The sequence below is a fragment of the Sprattus sprattus genome, assembly GCF_963457725.1.
Source record: "Sprattus sprattus genome assembly, chromosome: 3".
NCBI classification, from domain to species: domain Eukaryota; kingdom Metazoa; phylum Chordata; class Actinopteri; order Clupeiformes; family Clupeidae; genus Sprattus; species Sprattus sprattus.
In genome coordinates this window covers 12,195,626-12,217,094 of record NC_137922.1, presented here as the reverse complement: position 1 = coordinate 12,217,094, position 21,469 = coordinate 12,195,626, and the positions used below count along the sequence as shown (strand labels likewise).

General features: G+C 46.4%; 1 protein-coding gene across 1 annotated transcript in view; it reads right to left on the bottom strand.

Moving 5' to 3' along the window:
* Positions 1–593: 593 nt before the first annotated feature.
* pcca (propionyl-CoA carboxylase subunit alpha) overlaps positions 594–21,469 on the bottom strand; it is a 36,793-nt gene continuing 15,917 nt past the window's right edge. Inside the window, exons 10-23 of the mRNA XM_080834139.1 lie at positions 18,503–18,605; positions 17,890–17,984; positions 17,235–17,385; positions 15,131–15,274; positions 14,249–14,323; positions 11,442–11,510; positions 11,182–11,257; positions 10,765–10,978; positions 8,666–8,768; positions 7,740–7,838; positions 7,313–7,366; positions 3,706–3,846; positions 2,288–2,365; positions 594–2,189 (exon numbers count right to left, since the gene is read on the bottom strand). Coding sequence (XP_080690265.1) covers positions 2,121–2,189; positions 2,288–2,365; positions 3,706–3,846; positions 7,313–7,366; positions 7,740–7,838; positions 8,666–8,768; positions 10,765–10,978; positions 11,182–11,257; positions 11,442–11,510; positions 14,249–14,323; positions 15,131–15,274; positions 17,235–17,385; positions 17,890–17,984; positions 18,503–18,605 — 1,471 coding nt within the window. The 3' untranslated portion in view covers positions 594–2,120. The remainder of the gene's footprint in view (positions 2,190–2,287; positions 2,366–3,705; positions 3,847–7,312; positions 7,367–7,739; positions 7,839–8,665; positions 8,769–10,764; positions 10,979–11,181; positions 11,258–11,441; positions 11,511–14,248; positions 14,324–15,130; positions 15,275–17,234; positions 17,386–17,889; positions 17,985–18,502; positions 18,606–21,469) is intronic.

The window sequence follows — 21,469 nt, the reverse complement described above, 5'->3', positions numbered from 1 at the left end:
ATTAGAGCATTTTTTTTTTTGTTGCTTTTAACTTTCGAGAAACAAATTTGGAATATCTGAGCATACAATCCATCCACCCTAAAGAATTCCAAGGAAGACTATAGTCTACCATCCTTTTATATTATTAATTATTAAGGTTGGCAATAGTATTCGTCTTCGCACCATTTAAAGTAACATGCTAGTGAATAATATCTTTGAGCCAGGGGCAGGATGCCAACCCTATTCACAGCCATATACACTTCTTCTGAGTTTCCTGGTAAACTAATCCAAATTAAAATATGTGACTGCATAAACAACTAAATAAAACAGCCTAGGTGGTGAAGTAGATACCAGATATGATTGCATAATCAGAGTGAGGCCCCCTGGTGTTGAGCCATAAGTGTGACATCAAAAGTGTCAACTCCTCCACTGGGCCTGCAGCCCTGTCAAGTGGCTGGCACACACACACACACACACACACACACACACACACACACACACACAACTAAGTGGCATACTACTGTGAAGCAGCTGCTGAGCTGACAGTGGCAGGCCAAGCTGTTGGATTGAAACCCTGAACAATCACCTCAAATCAAGCACACACTGAGCAGATACAGGATTAGAATTGGATATGTTTATTGCATAAAATATGAATTCCCCCAAAAGTATTTTTTTTACAAAAAAAAACTTTTTTTTTCTTTTCAGAAAACCATTTACAAACAAATCAGAGACTCGAGGCGTGTTGGAACGAATAGTGCAGGGGAGCCAGGAGCCGATGGGGGTCAAAGGTTAAGGGTCACGCTTCTGGGCTTGACTGCTGCGGCAACAGAGCAGCAACAACAGAGCAGCAGCTACTACCAGAGGTCATGGCAATCCTGCTCGCATCAGTGTGATCTGAGCAGCAACCTTAATCAATCCATACTAAAAACATCTGAGCGATAGATGTCTCATTATGTACATGTAGACACACACACACACACACACACACACACACACACACACACACACACACACACACACACACACACACACACACACACACACACACACACACACACACACACACACACACACACACACACACACACACGATCAATCATACAAACCCCTTAACAGGCTAGTACAGATACCACACAAACAGACAATTCTTTCGTCATCCTTTGATCCCCCTAGAACAGAGAGAGTGCTGAGGAAATTGTTTATTCCATCTTTGCTCCAGGGTAGATCGCACCTCTGGCTTTTTTTTATTTTTTTGGGGGGGGGGCTTCTGTGTGTGTGTTTGGATTTTAGATGGGATTTCTGAGCGTCTCAGAACCTCAGTACCTCCAGACTACACACACTCAATAAACCAACGAAAGAAACACCGACATATTCTACTTCAAACATTCTAACTATTCTCACTCCTAAAGGATCTCAATGTGTTTCACTACAACTACAGAGGGAGAGAGTTGAGAGATAGAGATTGCTCTACCAGAGCGAAGGGGAGGGGGAGACCTAGTATGAACACCACCCTCCTTCAGTGCCCTCTCCAGACTAAGACTGCATAAGGCAGAGAGACAGCAGCCCACCCGGAGATCAAGCTGCTGGAGGCAGACGTGGGTCTTTGCATGGCAGAGACAAGTTAGTGGAATTTACTGTTGAGTCACGTGGCCTAAGCGCTTGACAGGTAATGCGTGTGGTACAGGAGTAGTTCTAACGTGTGTGTGTGTGTGTGTGTGTGTGTGTGTGTGTGTGGAGAGGAGATATAGCTACAAGTCAAGAAGGCACAAGTGTATGCACATACGTGTGATGGCCTTGCCCTATGTGCGGCAGCCCCATGTCAGGCCCGTGGGGGGCAGCAGAGTGCATTTGAGCGATGAGAGAAGCCCCTGCTAGAGATGGAGCAGAAGAGTTATACACTAACCCAGTTATACACTAAGCCACATAGGGAAGGAGAACCGGGGTGACAGGCAGTGACAGGCAACCCTATTGGTGTAACAAGGGAGGGAATGTGGCGCCTTCTCTAGAGGTGGTTGCTTTGTAACTGGGTTGGTGTGTATGTGGGGTGACTGAGGCACAGTGGGGCAAGTCTGGAGTGAGGGGGGCAAGTGGTAGCGACAGCCTGGGGGATGGGGGGATAGATTAGGTTCCTCAGCTCAAGGTTACTCCAGCTCCACGAGAAGGTCGCCCTCGCCAACGGTCTCCCCAGCTTTACAGTGTACACTCTTCACCTGTTCAAACATGAGAAAGGTGGGTTTAACACAAGGGGGTGTATGCGGAGTGTGTGTGTGTGTGTGTGTCAGTGATAAGTGTGGTAATGTCTACTGACCTTAGCTGTCCTTGCAGCGGTCATGCTGTTTTGCATCTTCATGGCTTCAATGACACAGATCTCCTGACCTCCGGCCACCTATGAAACACACAGACAGACAGACAGACAGACAGACAGACAGACAGACAGACAGACAGACAGACAGACAGACAGACAGACAGACAGACACACACACAGACACACAGACACACAGACACACAGACACACACACACACACACACACACACACACACACACACACACACACACACACACACACACACACACACGATAAATCCTGTTAAACAAACTTACCGGAAATACCTGCATTATTCATCAAACTCTGTACTTGTTCTATTTTGCCATTAACCCAGTCCCACTCAAACTATGGAATATTCTAGAACCTGTTTCCCTCTTCCTCCACGACCATTGCTGCTAACATACCCCAAAGTATCCCAGCACATCTCCCCCTACAGGATACTGGATACCTCCAGTGTTCACTGCATATATATCCTTTGAACCAGAGCCAAGATACTGGAGTTCAGCTCCCATTCATCAGTGAGGAGAGCCATTAAAAGATCTGGCTCTATAAACATATTTAGGTGTATGAATGGAGTCCTGGGTCTCGGAGCAGATTCATGAGCAGATCAATGACCCTACCATAATGTGTGGTAAGTAGGAGGAAGCCGCACTGTTAAGACAAAATGATATCCGGATTAAAAGGCGCTAAAAGCCTGACTTACTGGAAGCAGAGACAAAGAGAGAGAGAGCGAGAGACAGAAAATAAATCTGTAGAATGAGATATAGAAAGAGATAGAGACAGAGAGAGAAAGATAGAAAGAGACTGAAGAACAACGAGAAGATAAGAGAGAAACGGGGGGTGGGGGGGGGAAGAAAATCTGTGGAATGAGAGAGAGACAGTGACTGAAGAACAAGAGAAGATAAGAGAAAGAGGAGAGAGAGAGAGAGAGAGAGAGAGAGAGAGAGAGAGAGAGAGAGAATCCTGGAGGAGGACAGGAGCACAGACGTGGTGGTGTTAGCTGGTGCCAGCAGTCTGGTGTATAATGCATGAGGCATTAGCACTCCGGCCGGACCATGACATCATGCAGCCATCAGCTGACAGCCAGGGCCAGACCTCAGGCCTGACGTGTGTCAGCACCACTCACCAGAGCGGACCTCACGTACGTTTGGTTCATTTCTCTGGTGTAGTCTGGAAAACACTCTACAAGCCTATGAATGTGTTTACTTAGAGAGAAGAAGCTGTCTCTGTGTGTGTGTGTGTATCTTTCTGTGAGTTTGTTTATTTGTGGTGTGGTGTGGTGTGGTGTGAGAGCGACAACATAGCGGGGTGTTAAAAGATGGCTCGATCTCTGTGTGTGTGTGTGCTGTGTAAGAAAAAAAGTGGTTGAGTGTTGGCTCAATTTCTGTGAGTGCATTACCGTGTCTCCCGGCTTGACAGACACTGCCACCACGGTTCCAGGCATGGGTGAGCGCAGGATGCTGCTGGTGTCTTCTGGAACCTTCTCAGGCATGTGCTTACTGAGTGCCGCTGCCAGCTTACTCACCACGCGCAGCTTAAACTGCAGGGGAGAGAGGGACAGCGTTCACACACAAACACACTAAGCTCTGTCGCACAAATATGGCTTAATATATACATCACTGCGTTTATGGCACTTCACATAAAATCTCTTAACTTAACACGATGCTTATCATCATGTCACCACCAAAACTGTACGAAATACGTAACATTGAATATTTACAGCTTAAGATTGCAGAAGAGCGAGAGAGAAGCTAGTGTATACAAACACACACACACACACACACACTATAACCTGCACTTTGACTAAAGAAGTCAAAGAAACACCGAACATGTTACCTTCACACACATAAATTCAATATGTACACACGTTATACTTCACACAGCTTTACTGTTAACACCAGACAGACAGACAGACAGACAGACGCCGCACGCACGCACACACTGTATCCCAGTTGCTCATGTCCCAGGAGTCCCACTCACTCCCAATCATCTTAAGACCTCGGTAAAGAGCCCGTCCTTCTAAAAGTCCCTGGAGGATGTCTACCAGGTCCATTAGACAGAGAGAGCGCAAGAGAGAGTCTTCATCATCATCATCATCATGTCCTCACTGCGAACCCACAGGCCTCTGTCCTCCTTCTCCTCCTTATACCCACATATACATATAATAATAATAATAATAATAATAATAATACTACCTTTATTTTATAGGGCGCTTTTCAAATACCCAAAGTCGCAATATACCCATATACCGTCACATTCATATTCTACACTTCTACACTTCTACACTTCTGGACCCCACCACTGTGCCATCGCTGTGCTCCAACTCTAGTCTAACATACTTCTCACCACCTCGTTTTGAGGTGCTGTGCTATTTATTGCAGTATTGTCCTGTGCATGTATGCGTGTGTGTGGGGGGTGAGACTACAATATGTGGATGATGGCCATCCTAAGCAGCATGCTGAGACTGTATTCTCGTCCATGTCTGCTGGAGTATCTACTACATTAAGTCTCAGTAGTGACGTGCCCCCATTTCTGCAATGTTACGTGGGTGGGATGACAATGGATGAGACCTAGCTTGGCTCTACTTGACAAGGGGGAACTGACTCAGCCTTTACCCTCAGCGGACAGGAGAGGGCAGTAAAGGGCAGACCCTCAAACCACCTCGGCTCTACCTTGGCACTGTAACTGCAGAGGCTGAGGAGATCACTGAGATGGAAAGACTTATTCAAGGATCAAGTATAGCAGTCATAGGTTTTAGTTGTCAGAGGGTTTTATTTATAGCCAGTTTAGTTTTATTCGTATGGCTTTATATTACTAATTTCTCAGCTGCCTTTTCCTTTTATTTCTCCAACTTCAAAATAACCACCGGGTTATGGTCGAGGCTCTCACCAGACCGCTGCATGTGGCAACTGGCAAAAACCTCTTCCAGTGAGCAGAGAGAAAGGTACACCAAAGGAGAGGTGGTGAGAGTCAGAGAGGAGAAGAAGATGAAAAGGAGAGAGAGAACTGAGAGAGAAAAATACTGCTTTAAAACACAAACCAAACCTGACATTTAGAGAGTAATATTAATACTAATAATGCTAAACAAACAGAAATCCATAATTTCTGCACCAAGCTGTTGTCCCCTCTCCACTCTGCTGCAGGCCAGTGGGGGGTCCCTGTCCTTGACAAAGCCCTGTCCAGAATCGCCACCCTGAGAGATCACAGAGCCTTTCCCCTACGGTGGCCTGTTGGGTATATTTAGAGCCGGGGAAACAGGAAAGTCAGCGGGGACAAAAGGGTGAAGTAAGACTCGGGCCGTTAATCATGGATTTGGGGCAGTCGAGCGGACGCTTGGGAAGGAAAAGGGACATTCTTTCCAGGAATTTCTCCCTGGAGTGCTGGCATCATCCTGGTTACATCAGGTCACACAGTTAGGGCAGAGGGGTCGCAACCTCTCAACAGGCCAGAAGAGAGAGCCGACAAGGTCACACACACACACACACACACACACACACACACACACACACACACACACACACACACACAGACTATAAAATACTTCAAAGTCAGGTTGGCTGCAAACTCACGTACCCTCACACACAGAATTAGGAGCTTGGCTTCTTTAAAATCATATGTAATTGCACATTTATGTTAATAATACAATTTCCTTTGAGGGCACCCATATCCAACCACAAATATGAAGCCAGATACCTCCATGGCTCAGCTGAGTACAGTACAGCCGGAGATGGGTGGCTGGACAGGGCAAACACTAACCACTACAGCAACTTCACTGACTACACACACCCAGAAGAGGGATGCACACTCTTCCTTTCTATAAAATAACACTGCATAATGCTCTTCTACCATACACTCCCTTTTGACAACTACTCCATGTGTACAATTACAGTTATTGCTGGCTACTGCCACAAAGGTCCAATATTTCTGCCTAATACTACCTATTTAAACACTCCACACTGGAGTGCTGGGTCTTCGGCATCCCTTTATAACCCACTGAGATTCAGGTTCACATGTACGGACTTGTGGCCTTCGCCCCTACATGCGGCAGGAAAGCCTCCTCTGGGGGGGCTGCCAGAGGGGGGGGGGGGGGCACAGAAGCACTCAGAACCCCGCAGGGGGCTCCAGCTGAAGCAGCGGGTCAACAGGACACAGATGGATGAGCGTGAGCGAGCGCCTGACTCTATATATACACACACACACACACACACACACACACACACACACAGGTGAATACCCACCACATTAACACTTTAAAACCTTAAGAGTGGGCCTGCTTGGGATGAATTTATAGGGCTTGGTGTTGGTGGTTCAGGAGGGCTGGGGAGGCTTGTGAGACAAAGGAGGGGGGGGGGGGGGGGGGGGGTTGTCTTTGATCAGCATCCACCCCGTAGGGCTAGAGTGTGGCCTCTGCTAAATACATCACTTCCTGTTTCCCTCCCCATGATTATCCGGTGCTGTTTGTTTGTTTGTGTAAATGGCTGAGACGGAGAAGCAGGGGGGCGGGCTGGCTGAATGAACATCAATTAGAAGACAGTAGAAAATACATGTGCACGTGAACACCAGGGTTTGTTTACCAGTGGCTCATCATGCCGTGTGTGTGTGTGTGTGTGTGTGTGTGTGTGTGTGTGTGTGTGTGTGTGTGTGTGTGTGTGTGTGTGTCTGTGAGTGTGTGTGTGTGAGTGAGTGTATGTGGGTGTGTGATCATTCAGCTCTGATACAGAGTAGCAAAAAGCATGTTGAGAAACAGGATACATGGCCCACTGCCAAACACAATACAGCATCCATCACACACCATGGGGTACACATGGATGCACTCAGACAAAGACCCTACCTCACACACACACACACACACACACACACACCGCAGCTGGACGCTTGCCAGGTTATGAAAGGGGCTTTTCCTCCTCTGTTCACTCCCATGAGCAGCGGAGGAGGCGCAGCGGAGGAGGAGCAGCTGCGTGTGAGTAGGAGGAGAAGTGTGAGGACAGGAGGAGCTGAAGACTCACCGTGGTACCCAGATACTGCAGGCTGATCTCTCCAGCAGCACTACGAGAGAGACACTGAGAGCAGAGGAGGAGAGGAGAGGAGAGGAGGAACAGGACATAGAGGGAGGGACAGTGGAGGAGACAAGGACAGGAGATGGGAGATGAAAAAGGAGGTGACAGTGAGGAGGAGGGAAAAGGGAAAGGAGGAGATAAAGAGAGAGAGAAATGACTTGAAATGAAATCCATGCATTTCACACATATGCTTCATACATGTGATAGAGGGGCTAAATGGGTGCACGTGTGCATATATCTGTATGAGAGCTTATCTGTTTATCAGCTGATAACATATGGTAAAACTGTCCTATGTGAGGGCAAGTCGACAGTGCTACATATATCTGTGTGTGTGTGTGTGTGTGCGCTATGCATGGTTCTATATCTGCACACATACCTGTAGAGTCCTGTGTGTGCCATTCACTGTGACATTCAACAGAGCTGAGGCGAGGTTCCAGTCCCCACACACCTCCAGCTTCTCTCCGTCAACCTCCACCTTCACACAAACCACATCAGAGTTAGCTCACTAAGAGTCCACTACTTTCCATTATCAACTTGATCTGAGAAACAGAGGTTTTCTGAGAGGTTGTTCTCAGGAGTAAGCAGTGTGTGTGTGTGTGTGTGTGTGTGTGTGTGTGTGTGTGTGTGTGTGTGTGTGTGTGTGTGTGTGTGTGTGATGGATGGAATAGAGTGGAGAGTGGAAGAGACTGAGAGTGAGACTCCAGCAGTGAAACCACACGAGTACTTCAAGCCACTGAGGGAGCTCTGGCCTTTGACACGCTGCCAGTTGTGTAAACATGCTTGGGAATGGACACCAGCTTTGACACACACACACACACACACACACACACACACACAGATCAGGTGTGGCCCCCTGAACTGCCTAAAAAACACTTGTACCCCAGAGTCGAGAGAGCACAGGTGTCCAAACGCCCGAGCAGGGAGTGACGACAGACAGACACATACAGACTGTCAGGGAGAAAGGGGTGAGAGGGAAAGGAATGGGAGAAAGAGAGAGAGAGAGAGAAAGAGAGAGAGAGAGAAAGAGAGAGAGAGAGAGAAAGAAAGAGAGAGTGAGGTGCTGAAATGACTCTTCCTCTCAACCAGAGGATCAGCGACAACCCAACATCTTAAAGGGTCTTTGAGGTCATGAGTGTGTGTGTTCCTACACAGTTTTAAAAGGCCTACAGAAGCAACAGCAGGATATTCTGCTGTCAGTGTGTGTGCGTGCATGTATTTAAACACTGGGAGGACAAGGGCTGTTTTAAATAGCTAGTACAGAAGCACGTGTGTGTGTGTGTGTGTGTGTGTGTAGACGCTCACTGTGTAAGTAGACCCCGACCGAGTCACACCAAGCATGTGTGCCCCCTTGTCCAACTCCACACAAAGTTCCCAGCTCTTCCGCTCCTGTTTGGTGTTGGACACCCTGAAACAAACAAACACACACACACACACACACACACACACACACACACACACACACACACACACACACACAGAGAATTAGAAACATTCAGCCATCTTAGGACAACAGGAAATCCATCCAAACAGGAAGCCTCCGGTGATGAAGCCATTTATAAACACACAAACACACGCACACACACACACACACGAACAGATAAAACACACGTCACATGAGCTGGATCAGCCAAACCATTTCATGATGTTCAATCTCAAACCTTCCCACTCTGAACAGACATCTGATCATGCTGACTGGACGTAGGCAAACACTCAATCTTTACTTCCTCACTCACCCTGATCTCTTCTTAGGTCATGATCAGACGTGGCGTCAACACTGTGTGTTTAGATTACAAGCAGATTCAGTCCCAAAATGTAGCTATTTCTTCCAGCATTCGTCGACGTCTAAATTCAGTTGCATTCTGGGCAACGACTCACCCATACTTTCAATTGTGGGGGCAACAGCTCCGACACCGGTAGCATTTTAATGTTACGTGAGAAACAGACCGTAGGTTTAATTCACTTAAATCCTTTTTTAATCCTTTGGGGCTATTATTGAGATATTTCTTTCCCCTTACCCCCACCCCACAGTGGATCCAGGGGACAGATGAGGGGAGGGAAGAGGGGATAGGTGGGAGAAGGAGAGAAATAGAGAGGTGTTTGGACAGATGGCAGATGATCTTGAGGCGCTGAGTGAAAGCTACTGCTCTGAGGAATTCTCGCACAGGAGCATCCTCCAAGTGTAATCTCACACACACAAGCCTAGAAAGACGCTCTCTCTGCTCACATCGAACACACACACTTTTAAAAATTAGGTTTTTCATACTGGTGAAGAGAGGAGCCAGATGAATTAGACTCACTATAAAGGCAGCAAGAGAGAAGGGAGGAAGGGGGGAAGAACTGTGAGATGGCAAGAATCAGAGAGAAAGGGAGAGAATGAAAGAATGAGAGAGGGAGAGAATGAGAGAATGAGAGAGGGAGAGAATGAGAGAATGAGAGAGGGAGAATGAGAGAGTGCGACCAAAGTACCGCCTGAGCGGAAAGAGAGCGCTTCCTGCAGTTGTATTCAAACATAAATTCTCAAATATTTTGCAGATTAACTTTTTTGGTATTAATATCATAAAGTTCTGCCGCTCTCCCACCGGTCCAATACAGGCGCATTACCAGCGGGAGTGGGCTTCCACACAGCGTTTAAAAGCACATGTGGCAGAGGAGATGAGACGTAGAGGATTATAGATTTTGTAGATGGACACATTCACAGCCCTCCTCTCCCCTTATTTCAGGAAACATCACTAGCTTCTTAATGTGTGATCATCCCTGCTAGGATTTGTATGCCAGCTAATGTTCTGATACTCCTCCTGTTCACATTCAGAGACAATACAGATTAAACCAAAACATTGGTTAGAGATGGAGGTACATGGATCCACTCGACCAGTGGGGGGCAGTAGAGAACCAAATCGTCTGCCTCATATGGGCAACAGGCAGAAGGCAATAAGTCTCAAGAACAAACAGCAGAAGAAACAGTAGGAGAAACAGACAGCTCTTAGGTACACAAACACTCTCACCGCACAGCTGAGATAACAGAGTAGGATGTTTAGAGAGGGACTGCAGAAGTGAGGCAAGTAATCCCTCTGCTGTGGTCACATAAAATGGCACTAAGCCTTGGGTAATAGAAATCTGGTTGCCAATTTGTATGCAGTTATTTGTCCCACAACTTATCATTTTAACCAACATGCTGCTCTTGATGCTCCAACATGATGCTGCTTGAGTTGGTTGAGAAAATGATGGTGGAAGTAAATAATGTAAAATAACAGAAGAGAACAAACAAACAAACAATCATTTGTTCATTCATTCATTCATTCATTCATTCATTCATTCATTCACTCACCCATCCATTCATTCATTCATTCATTCATGCATTCATAGGTTTCTTTTGTGGACGCATCTTCTGGTCCGTGGCTCACCTGAGATCTCCCAGGAACTTTTGCGAGCGGATCTGCGCTGCCACAGAGAGCGCTGCAGCGGTAGCTAGGAGCTCCCGTCGCTCAGGGGCCGTCAGCGGGTGACCTTTGAACCCTTCGGGGTACACCTCCGGAAGGAAGTTTGTGCTGATGTCGCCGGAGATGAAGCGCGGGTGAACGATGATCTCCCGCAGGAGTGGAATGTTATGGGTCACACCTGGAAGGAGGGAGAGAGAGAGAGAGAGAGAAAGACATAGGGAGAAGACAAGAGAGGGAGAATGTGTGTTATGAGGCAAGGTATGACCGAGTTAGTTATCCCAAGCATGTCAAAACTGTATATGTGTATTATTTGTGTGAATCGTGTGTGTAAGAGAGTGGATGAGCATGTTCGTGTATACATGTGAGACTTGGCAAGCTCACCTCTGATTACATAATTATCCAGTGCGTGTTCCATTTTCTTCAAGGCGTCAGCTCGCGTTTTGCCGTACGTCACAAGCTGAAGAGAGGGCAGGAGAAATTGAGAAAGAGATATAAACGGAAGAGGAGAAGATGGAAAGACGTGACTAGAATCAAATACATGAGGACTGCTGATACCAGTAGTCCTCATGCACAACTGTTCTGTATCCCACTGCTCACAATGATGGACCTACACCCCACAAAACTGTAAGAGACGAACCAACCTTTGAGATCATGGGGTCATAGTAGATGCTGATGTCACTTCCTTCTTCAATGCCACTGTCAACTCGAACCTGTTCAGAAAAACAGGAGGATTCCGATTCAGAATGTTAAATATTGGGGAAATCCCATCTTGAAGGATGCTTAAAGCTGCATACCATTAGCCATTTATGCATTTGCCGTCGCCAAACTGTTGATAGCTGGAGATAGTTGATATTTTGGTTTCGAAATGAGTTAAGTGCACCCACTACATGATCTACTATTTCAACGGGTTGAATAACTGCTCTGATTAAGGACTAGTTCTCCAGGACCAGAACAGCTTTATTTTCTTCTGTTGATAAATAAAACTGCTTGTGGAGTCCTAATGGATTATCTACAGCCTTTGGGCAGGCCCCCTCCCCTCTGCATTATGTTTGATTTATTTTTAATTTATTTTATATTTATTTTCCCAAACTGCCTCCGAAGGCGTCTATTGGTCACACAAAAACATTTTTATGTTCTGAAAACAAAAACTGCATGTAACCATTATGGCACTCAAAATATCACAAGAAGGAACACAATAATGTGCCAACTTCAAGTTATACAGCCTGCCAAACCATAACACAGAAACACTGAATCCATCCCTCAGTAGAACAGTGAGTTACAGAGCTGTCCTCCAGGATGTGATGTAAACCTTGTTTGTGTATGTGTGTGTTTCCTTCTGAAGACAAGGCTTATTGCTGCACACATGCTAATAGACGCCCTACAGAGAGTAACCAGTGGACATGGCTGATGGACCTGCCTGCAGATTCAGTGGGGATTGAGTGAGTGACTGCACTTCCTCTATTGATCCACAATGCAGGCACCATCTCTTATGGCTGTCAGGGTCTCACACACACACACACACACACACACACACACACACACACACAAACACACACACACACACACACACACACACACACACACACACACACACAAACACACACACAAACACACAGTTGAAACAATCGCTTGAAGCTGTAGGGTCCACACACATACGCACTTGTAACAATCGCTTGAAGCCTGGGATGCTCACAAGAAGTGGTGGCAAGCTGGAGTTTTCAAAATCTATAACCTAGGCAGCCAAAAGTCCATATTTGTTCAAACAAGTTGTTTTGTTTTCTATGTATGATTATTATTTAATAGCAAGCTTTCTCAGTTCGATATCCGAGGTTAAGGATTACGACCGATCCCCTTCAGCTCGTGGAGCCGTGATAAGTGCGGAATTTCTTTTTGTTCCTTTTTTTGTTCACATTGCAAGGTACTGTTAGGAGAATTGTTTACGGAGGGGATTTTTCTTGATTACTAAAAGAAATCGAGGAAGCAGGCCAACACTGTGGTCTGTCGTGACTCTGGGTTCACTTTGTGTTGTGAAATACAGAAAAAAAATGTGTTGCTTAAATAACACCACTGAATTAGCACTGACAGTATATGTACTGCATTTGTTTAAGAAATGTGTTTCTGCCCTGTAGAACCTGATAATGTAATAATTTCCCGATAATGTAATAACTCCCGATAATGTAATACAAATTCCTTCATAAGTCCCTAAAACATGTAATAAAACCTGATAATGTAATAAAACCCCGATAATGTAATAAAGTGCATTTCCCAATAATTTTGCAGAACCTGATAATGTAATAATTACCTGATATTGTAATAACTTTGGTTGGTGCTGTAGCATCAGGTCTCCAGTTTCAGAGGTCCAAACAGTGAAGCTGTCCAGAGACCTGCTGCTTCACTATTAGCAGATACAGTATATATTTTATAGGATTGCGAATGCACAATTTTTACAAAGGTGAAAGGGATATTCAGTGGTAATCAACTAATAGAGAAATAATAAGAACATTTTGGTATGTTATAGACCGGCAGCTAATGGGCTAATACTGTACCAGGCCAATCAAATTGTCTTTTGTCATTCGTCAGTCGCTCGGATTGGTTGTAGCGCCATTCCTATTGCGTGGCATTGCGTGCAGAGGCAACTTAACAGACAACCGTTAATCCCGCCCACACTGAAAATCGTGTTGTGCCAGACCCTTGTACAGCTTCTTGCTGTACAGGTTTGGCTTGCGAGGCTAAAGGCCTATACCACTGGGATCAAAATATGAGCAAAACAATAGTGGGTGGTTGTCTACACAGCATCACTACTTGATCTGAATAACTGGTGTCCCAACATTTCAGCACTGACCAAAGTTTTTACAATATCAGGAATGTATTACATTATCAGGTTCTGCAAAATTGAGGCTAACCTGATAATGTAATAACTTCCAATTAATGTAACATTTTATTACATTATTGGTATGGCGGTTGTTACATTATTGGGAAATGCACTTTATTACTTTATTGGGATATTATTACATTATCAGGTTTTATTACATCTTTTAGGGACTTATGAGGGATTTTTTATTACATTATCAGGGTTATTGCGTTATCAGGAAATTATTACATTATCAGGTTCTACATGCCCTCACAGCGCTCATACAGACCTCCTGATTTTAAGTTCTAACAGCCGATTGTAACCAGTTCTTTTTGATAAAAATAGAATTTGTTATTGCAAATTAGGTGCACACACACATACGCTCATTCAAATCGGTCAACACTGCCCTACAATAAGATGCATCATCAGTGAAAACCCAGCCACTCTATCAAAAATATAAAAACAGACTTTGATGTTTATGTGTGTGTGTGTGTGTGTGTGTGTGTGTGTGTGTGTGTGTGTGTGTGTATGTGTGTGTGTGAGTGTGTGTGTGTGAGTGAGTGAGTGAGTGTGTAAACAAACTCGGACAGCACTCACATTGGGCAGGTTCACAGGCTCCTGGTACTGAGAGAGTCGCCCAATAGAGGGCAGCCCAAATGACTTGTATGGGTCCTGAGGAGGGACAAAAGACAGGAAACATTAAGCCACATATAAAAGCACACAGGAAACAGAGGTCAGAGCAACCCTACTGCCCCTGGCACTCACCTAATTACCCCCCCCAGGTTAACGAGGGACCCCATCCCCTCTCTCCTCACCCCACTCCCTCTATTCATCTACTCCCTCCCCCTCCTCAACAGCTAGTAAACAACCATAACTTCCTCTTCCTTGGAAGATTAAAAAAATCTGAATCACATTAAAATATATAAATAATTATACATTCAAGTAACACCAACAGAGTGTTGTGTTGAGGTATGTGAGAGTGTGTGTGTATTTAGCGTCACAGCATACACTCTAATGACTCTTAACCCACTCTAGAAGTTTAGGTGCGTGTGTAGTGCATTCCATAACTCTGCAAACTACACACTCAATGGCCATAACACTGGGTCTATGTACAGTCCTTTTGGTGTGTGTGTGTGTGTGTGTGTGTGTGTGTGTGTGTGTGTGTGTGTGTGTGTGTGTAACCACACCACTGGGTACACACAGGATACAAACAAACCAACTGACATGTTTGTTCGGTGGATTGTGTTCAGCATCTCAATGTGACTCAAGCACATATTGGCCCAGCCGCTTCATTTTCAAGAAACGTGTGCTTGTTTGGGTTTTGTGTGTGTACTTGTTTTGCTGTGTGTATTGATTTCAGTAGCTCAGTGTAGACTCTGCTCTTGATAGCCCAGCCCCTAGCTATATATAGAACCTTTTGTGTGTGTGTGTGTGTGTGTGTGTGTGTGTGTGTGTGTGCATTCAAGCTGTAATCAGTACCTCGGCGTACACTCGGCTCTCGATGGCCCATCCGTTGATGGGGACATCCTCCTGCTTGTGCTTTAGTGGGTAACCCTTGGCAACGTGGATCATCTGCTGCACCAGGTCCAGACCAGTGATGCACTCAGTGATGGGGTGCTCCACCTGAGGAGGATGGAAGGGGGGGTAAATCACCATCATCAGCAGCAGCATACAGTGCCTCCACCACACACAGCAGAACCACCGTGAACCACCTCCATCACTCCATTACCAGAGTCTCACTCGCCACATCCAAGGCTCTCAGTGTTAAAGAATCATCATCATCATCATCATCATCATCATCATCATGCAAACTTCACAGACATTTTTAACACAAACCAACCCAGGTTTTTCAGAACCCTGAAGAGCTAGTCCCTGTCTTCACCTCATCTTCAGTCTGTTCTGAAATCTGGCATCTAGCTAATGTAACAACTTCTGAGGCCGTTCAATCCACCAGCCTACTTTTAAGAACTCCTAAGCTTTTAGCATCTACCAGCCTCCACCCCAGTACACCTCCATAAAGGGCACCCAGAGACAGCTGCTACTGGGTCGTTCCCGTGACTGGAAACCCCTGAAGCGGGCCTTCTGTGGGCCTGGCTCTCTCTCTCTCTCTCTCTTTCTCTCTTTCTCTCTCTCCCCCGCTCTCTCTCTCTCTCTCTCTCTCCCGCTCTCTCTCTCTCCCTCTCTCTCTCCCTATCTCTCTCTTTCTCCCTCTATCTCTCTTTCTCCCTCTCTTTCTCTCTCTCTTTCTCCCTCTCCCTTTCTCCCTCTCCCTTTCTCCCTCTCTCTTTGTCCCTCTCTCTCTACTCCTCTCTCCTTTTCCATCTCTCTTTCTCCCTCTCCCGCTGCTTTCTGGGAGGTCTGCCCTAATGAGCTCCTGTGCTGGGCTGCTTTCATCTCCGCTGATGACCAGCTCTCCTGGCCCAGCTGTCTCTTCCCTCCCTCCTTCCCTCTCTCCTTCTCTGTCCCTCCATCTCTCCCTCTCTGCACCAGTGCCATGAAGCCTTTTATGAGCGCCTGTTGAAATGCCGCCTCCAGCCATGCCACAGCCTGAGCGTCTGTCTGTCTCTCTCTTCATGGCTCTGTCTGCTCTGGCTCTGTTGTTTTTGTCTGTCTCTGTTTATTTCTGTTCCCCCCCCCCCCGTATCTCGAACTGCTCCACTGTCCAACATATGTTTGCCGTCGTTGGTGGACTGAACACTCAACTCAGAGTCTCTTTTTTTGCATGTGCATTTCCCTCCTCAGCTTATATTCTAACCATCCTGTCTTCTTTCCTGTCTGCCACAAACCAACATGAGCCTTCTCTATTTTAGTCAATCACAGTGAACGGCACATCATATGCTAATCAAATAGGACCAAAGAGATTGGCACCAGTAATATATCTGACCTTCAGGAGTCAGAGCCCAACAGAGATCACCTGAGTTCACCCAAACATATAGACACAAATGCATGAAAATGCACACACTATAAGACAGACACAAGGCTGCCTTAATAGGCATCTCTGCCTCCTGCAGACAATTGTCCTGGAGCCAATATTATAAGCAAGCTTAGGCAAAGGAAAGCTCCTTTAGCAAAGCTTGCCTTGATCATATGCTAAACCCTGTTATTAGGGCATCTGATAGAACCTGACACCAAATCATCTGGAAGAGGAGCAAACTATTTTATACGGATCCGCAGATCTCTTTGGTTTTATTGCTCTGCAGATTTGTCTTGAAAGAAAGCACACCTCCATTTGATGCACAGTTAAAATGTTCACATCCAATACGCAAGCTCAAAATATCATGGATATTTGCTTTTAATCACCACAGGATGATCTAGAGGAGTGGTTCTTAACCTGGGTTCGATCGAACCCCAGGGGTTCGTTGAGCCACTCTCAGGGGTTCGACAGGGGTCAAGACATACGCAGTACAGCCCGGTTCACACTAGCAATGTCGGGCCGTTTTTATACATGCCTACGTTTTGAAGAAATCATATTTTATTTTTCAAATTACGAAGGGTTCGGCGAATGCACTGATGAAACTTGCAGGGTTCAGTACCTCCGAAAAGGTTAAGAACCACTGATCTAGAGGGGGTACTCTTTACCCACCTGCAGTCGGGTGTTCATCTCAAGGAAGTAGAAGTTCTTGGTGGAGTCCACCAGGAACTCCACGGTGCCGGCTGAGGAGTACTTGACAGCCTTGGCCAGAGCCACAGCCTGTTCCCCCATGGCCCGCCGCGTCTCAGGGTCCAGAAACGTACTGTCAGAAAGGGGGCTCGCTCAATAAGCATCATGTGCTGTAAATGTACTCACATTTGTTTACAAAGAAAAAAAAACATTCTAAAAAAAGAATAATTTCAATGATGGCTGAAGTAAGACTTTCTAATTTCTAATTATTTTTTGAATATGAATGTTGAATGCAGAGGGAAGCCCATGTTGGGGGCATTTTTTGAGTTAAAGACTGTACCAAATGGTCCAGCTGCAGAGGTGTGTGAGGAAATTATAATTCATATCAAAGGACTTTAGAAACTGATTAAGACTGCTTCGGAACATCTTAGGGCTGGACTATGCAATCCTTCAGTTTCGGATCTAGCACCCAAACCACTGGGCTAAATAGGTGAACCCACTTCCTAAAGCATCCTATCAGACATCCATGTGCAGCAGAAGAGGAGAAGGAAGAAGGAAGGAAGGAAGGAAGGAGGGACGGAGGGAAGGAGGAAGAGGAGAAAAAGTGAGAGGGAAAATAGAGCAGAGATGTTCAGACCTGGGCGCCTCCTCCACCACTTTCTGGTTCCTCCTCTGGATGGAGCACTCCCTCTCATTCAACCACAGAGCGTTCCCGTGCTTATCCGCCAGAACCTACCAATCAGAGACCCACAAACGTCACACGACAGCCAATCAGACACACACGCAAATCACAGAACAACCATTCAACACTAACACAAACACACAACACCATTCAACACTAACACAAACACAGCCACATGACCGTGCTTATCCGCCAGAACCTACCAATCAGAGACCCACAAACGTCACACGACAGCCAATCAGACACACACGCAAATCACACAACAACCATTCAACACTAACACAAACACACAACACCATTCAACACTAACACAAACACAGCCACATGACCGTGCTTATCCGCCAGAACCTACCAATCAGAGACCCACAAACGTCACACGACAGCCAATCAGACACACACGCAAATCACAGAACAACCATTCAACACTAACACAAACCCAGCCACATGACGGACAAAGTTTTGCACAGAGCCACCAGGTGAAAACAGAATTAAATATGCATACAAATCAGGAATGAGTCATTCCCATTGGCTATCTGGGGACACTGGTGGGAGGAGTCTGGGGCCTCACCTGGATCTCAATGTGTCTTGGGTTATCAATGAACTTTTCAATGAGGAGACGGTCGTCCCCGAAGCTCGACGCAGCCTCCTGTGACGAGAAACGAAAGCCTTCCCTGCAGGAGCGAATGAAGACAGAGAGAGGAAGAAGGAGTAAAAGAGAGAAAACATACAAACAATTAACTTACTAGTTAATACAAAAACAAACAAAAAAACACATATTAGTGTCTTACACATACAGTATTAAACAGATGGTTGTGCCCCTGTGCAATATCCCTTCAATGTCAAATGATTCAAAATGTTATCAACTTACTAACTTATTAAAGGCACTGTCGCAGCCCAGCACTCAGTACGACGCGACCAGGGAATTCCAAATCATTATTCTTTATTAAACTCTTTTAGGCACTCAAACATTACAACAGAGGTAGTCAAAATTAACAGAAAATAGGGGAAGCCCTACGCCTTGCACCCAGTGCAACCAGCGTCTTCCCCTCTGTCTTTCTCTCTCTCTCAGCCAGCTCTCGTCAGTCATTCCTACTAACGCTTTAAACCCTTTTCGCTTGACTAGATTGGCACTAATCAGCCACAAGTCAAACGATCAACAGGTGAGCTTCCAATTAGGGAAAGTCAGACCTGCCTAGTCCCCAGAACACCTCCTCTGGGTCCTAAAGCCTGCCCCGTATAGTCCTGGTCAGCCATTTTAACCTAAGTGGAAGCCTAAGAGCAGCTTGGGCTACCACACACCCTCCCACTTAACTTCAGGCCCCTTCCTGGGGGTTAAAAGGAAGGTTTTAATTCAAGTCTTTAAATCTAAATACAAGTGTCACCCAAAAACCACACATTCAGGGAAACACCACAATTTCAATTACAATACAACATAATGTCCATTTCACCACAATTTCAATTGCAATGCAACATAAAGTGTCCATCTTAGCCAGTCTCAAACTTTTGGTCTTTCCGTGTCCGTTCCCAATTTGTCTGTCCATTTCGTTCTGGCTTTGAGGTCTACCCTTCCCCCTTCCGGTCGTAGACTCTCTGCCGCTCTTTCTCCTTTTGAGATTTCAGTCTCGGTGCACCAGGTCGAAGCATGGCGGCCATTTTGTGTTGTGGCAGCCAAGCCACCAGGGGAATGCCATATATCCCTCGCCCACGACCTGACATCCACAGCTGGAACCAGGAGTCCAAAAAGGCTTCATGGCAGATCAGGACATCTGGGTCTCCACAGCGCCATCCGGGTCTGAGAACGACAGAGAGGTTACAACAGTGGCAGTTCAGGAGCCATCCACTTACCCTGCCGTTTGTCGCTTCTTCACTCATTTTCTCTGTCTTCTCCGATTGTGCACTTGAGACCAGGCCAGTGTCTTCCCAGTCTTCTGTCGCCTCCTGAACAGCACATTGACTCTCCTGGAGCTCTTTGCATTTTCTCTGGGCTTCTGCAGCCTCAGTGTGTGACACTCGCATGGAGCAAAGCTCTGAACTGAGCCTCTCCCCCTCAACTTCTTTTTCCCGTTTGAGAGCCTCATTCTCGCCCTCCACCAGTGTGAGACGCCCTCTGGCCTCGGCTAGCTGAGAGCGGAGCTGGTCCTCCTGGCTCTGCTGAGCAGAATGCTCCCTCTGCAGCTGTTGGAGGCGGCCGTGTTCTCTCTGCAGTTTTAGCTGGCTCTCCTGCAGCTCTTTCCGCAGCTCACAGACCCTCTGCTCCTGGACGTTCAGTTGAACACACTTGGCGTCACGGACCTGGTGAGACATCAGCAGTTCCTGCCGAAGCCTCTCGATGATGGCGTCCCGAGATAACAACTCAGCTTTCAGCAACTCTGTTCCACTCAGTCCAGAGGCATCACCTTTTTGGTCATCTTTCTTTCGGCAGTCGAAGTCATCTTCCCCCGACTCTTCCTTAGCCTTCACCATACAAACTTCCTTTACTGGTGCTGAAGGGGTGGCATTGGTTGGAGTGAACTTTGCTGGAGCTGCCTGCTTAGTTGGAGGGACTTCTTCCTCTGACTCATCATGGTCATCTTCACCACCTGCTACATCAGCATTTTCATCAACAGCATCTGAGTCACACTCTTCATCTTTCCCGCCACCATAATCTTCACACTCCTCTTCATCATCATCACCTTCATATTCGTCCTCTTTATCGATGAACTCACCCAGGAAGACATGCTCATTGGTCCCGGCCATCTTTGGTAGAGCCTCCCAGGCCTGGACAGTGTTAGCCGCTCCATGCGGTTGGTAACCTGCTTCACGCTGCTTTTCCTCGTTCACGGCAGTAAGCATTGTGGTTACCTTCAGTCCCTTGGCCCCCTCGGTCAGCTTCTCCACGACCTCATCTAGGTCCTCATCAGAAGAATCAGCCGATGCCTGTTTGCAGAGCTCCAGCAGGGCTCCCTGCAGTCTTTGCTGCCCCTGCAAGATGGTGGTCAACATCTCCTCTATCGTCGGATCCATAGTCCACATCTTCCTCACTTTAGCTGAGTCAGTCTGCCCGCATTCTCCACCATATGTCGCAGCCCAGCACTCAGTACGACGCGACCAGGGAATTCCAAATCATTATTCTTTATTAAACTCTTTTAGGCACTCAAACATTACAACAGAGGTAGTCAAAATTAACAGAAAATAGGGGAAGCCCTACGCCTTGCACCCAGTGCAACCAGCGTCTTCCCCTCTGTCTTTCTCTCTCTCTCAGCCAGCTCTCGTCAGTCATTCCTACTAACGCTTTAAACCCTTTTCGCTTGACTAGATTGGCACTAATCAGCCACAAGTCAAACGATCAACAGGTGAGCTTCCAATTAGGGAAAGTCAGACCTGCCTAGTCCCCAGAACACCTCCTCTGGGTCCTAAAGCCTGCCCCGTATAGTCCTGGTCAGCCATTTTAACCTAAGTGGAAGCCTAAGAGCAGCTTGGGCTACCACAGCACCCAGTGCAACTTTCGAGGCTTAAAAATAAACATTCAATTTCTAGTCTTTTTTGCACATAGTAA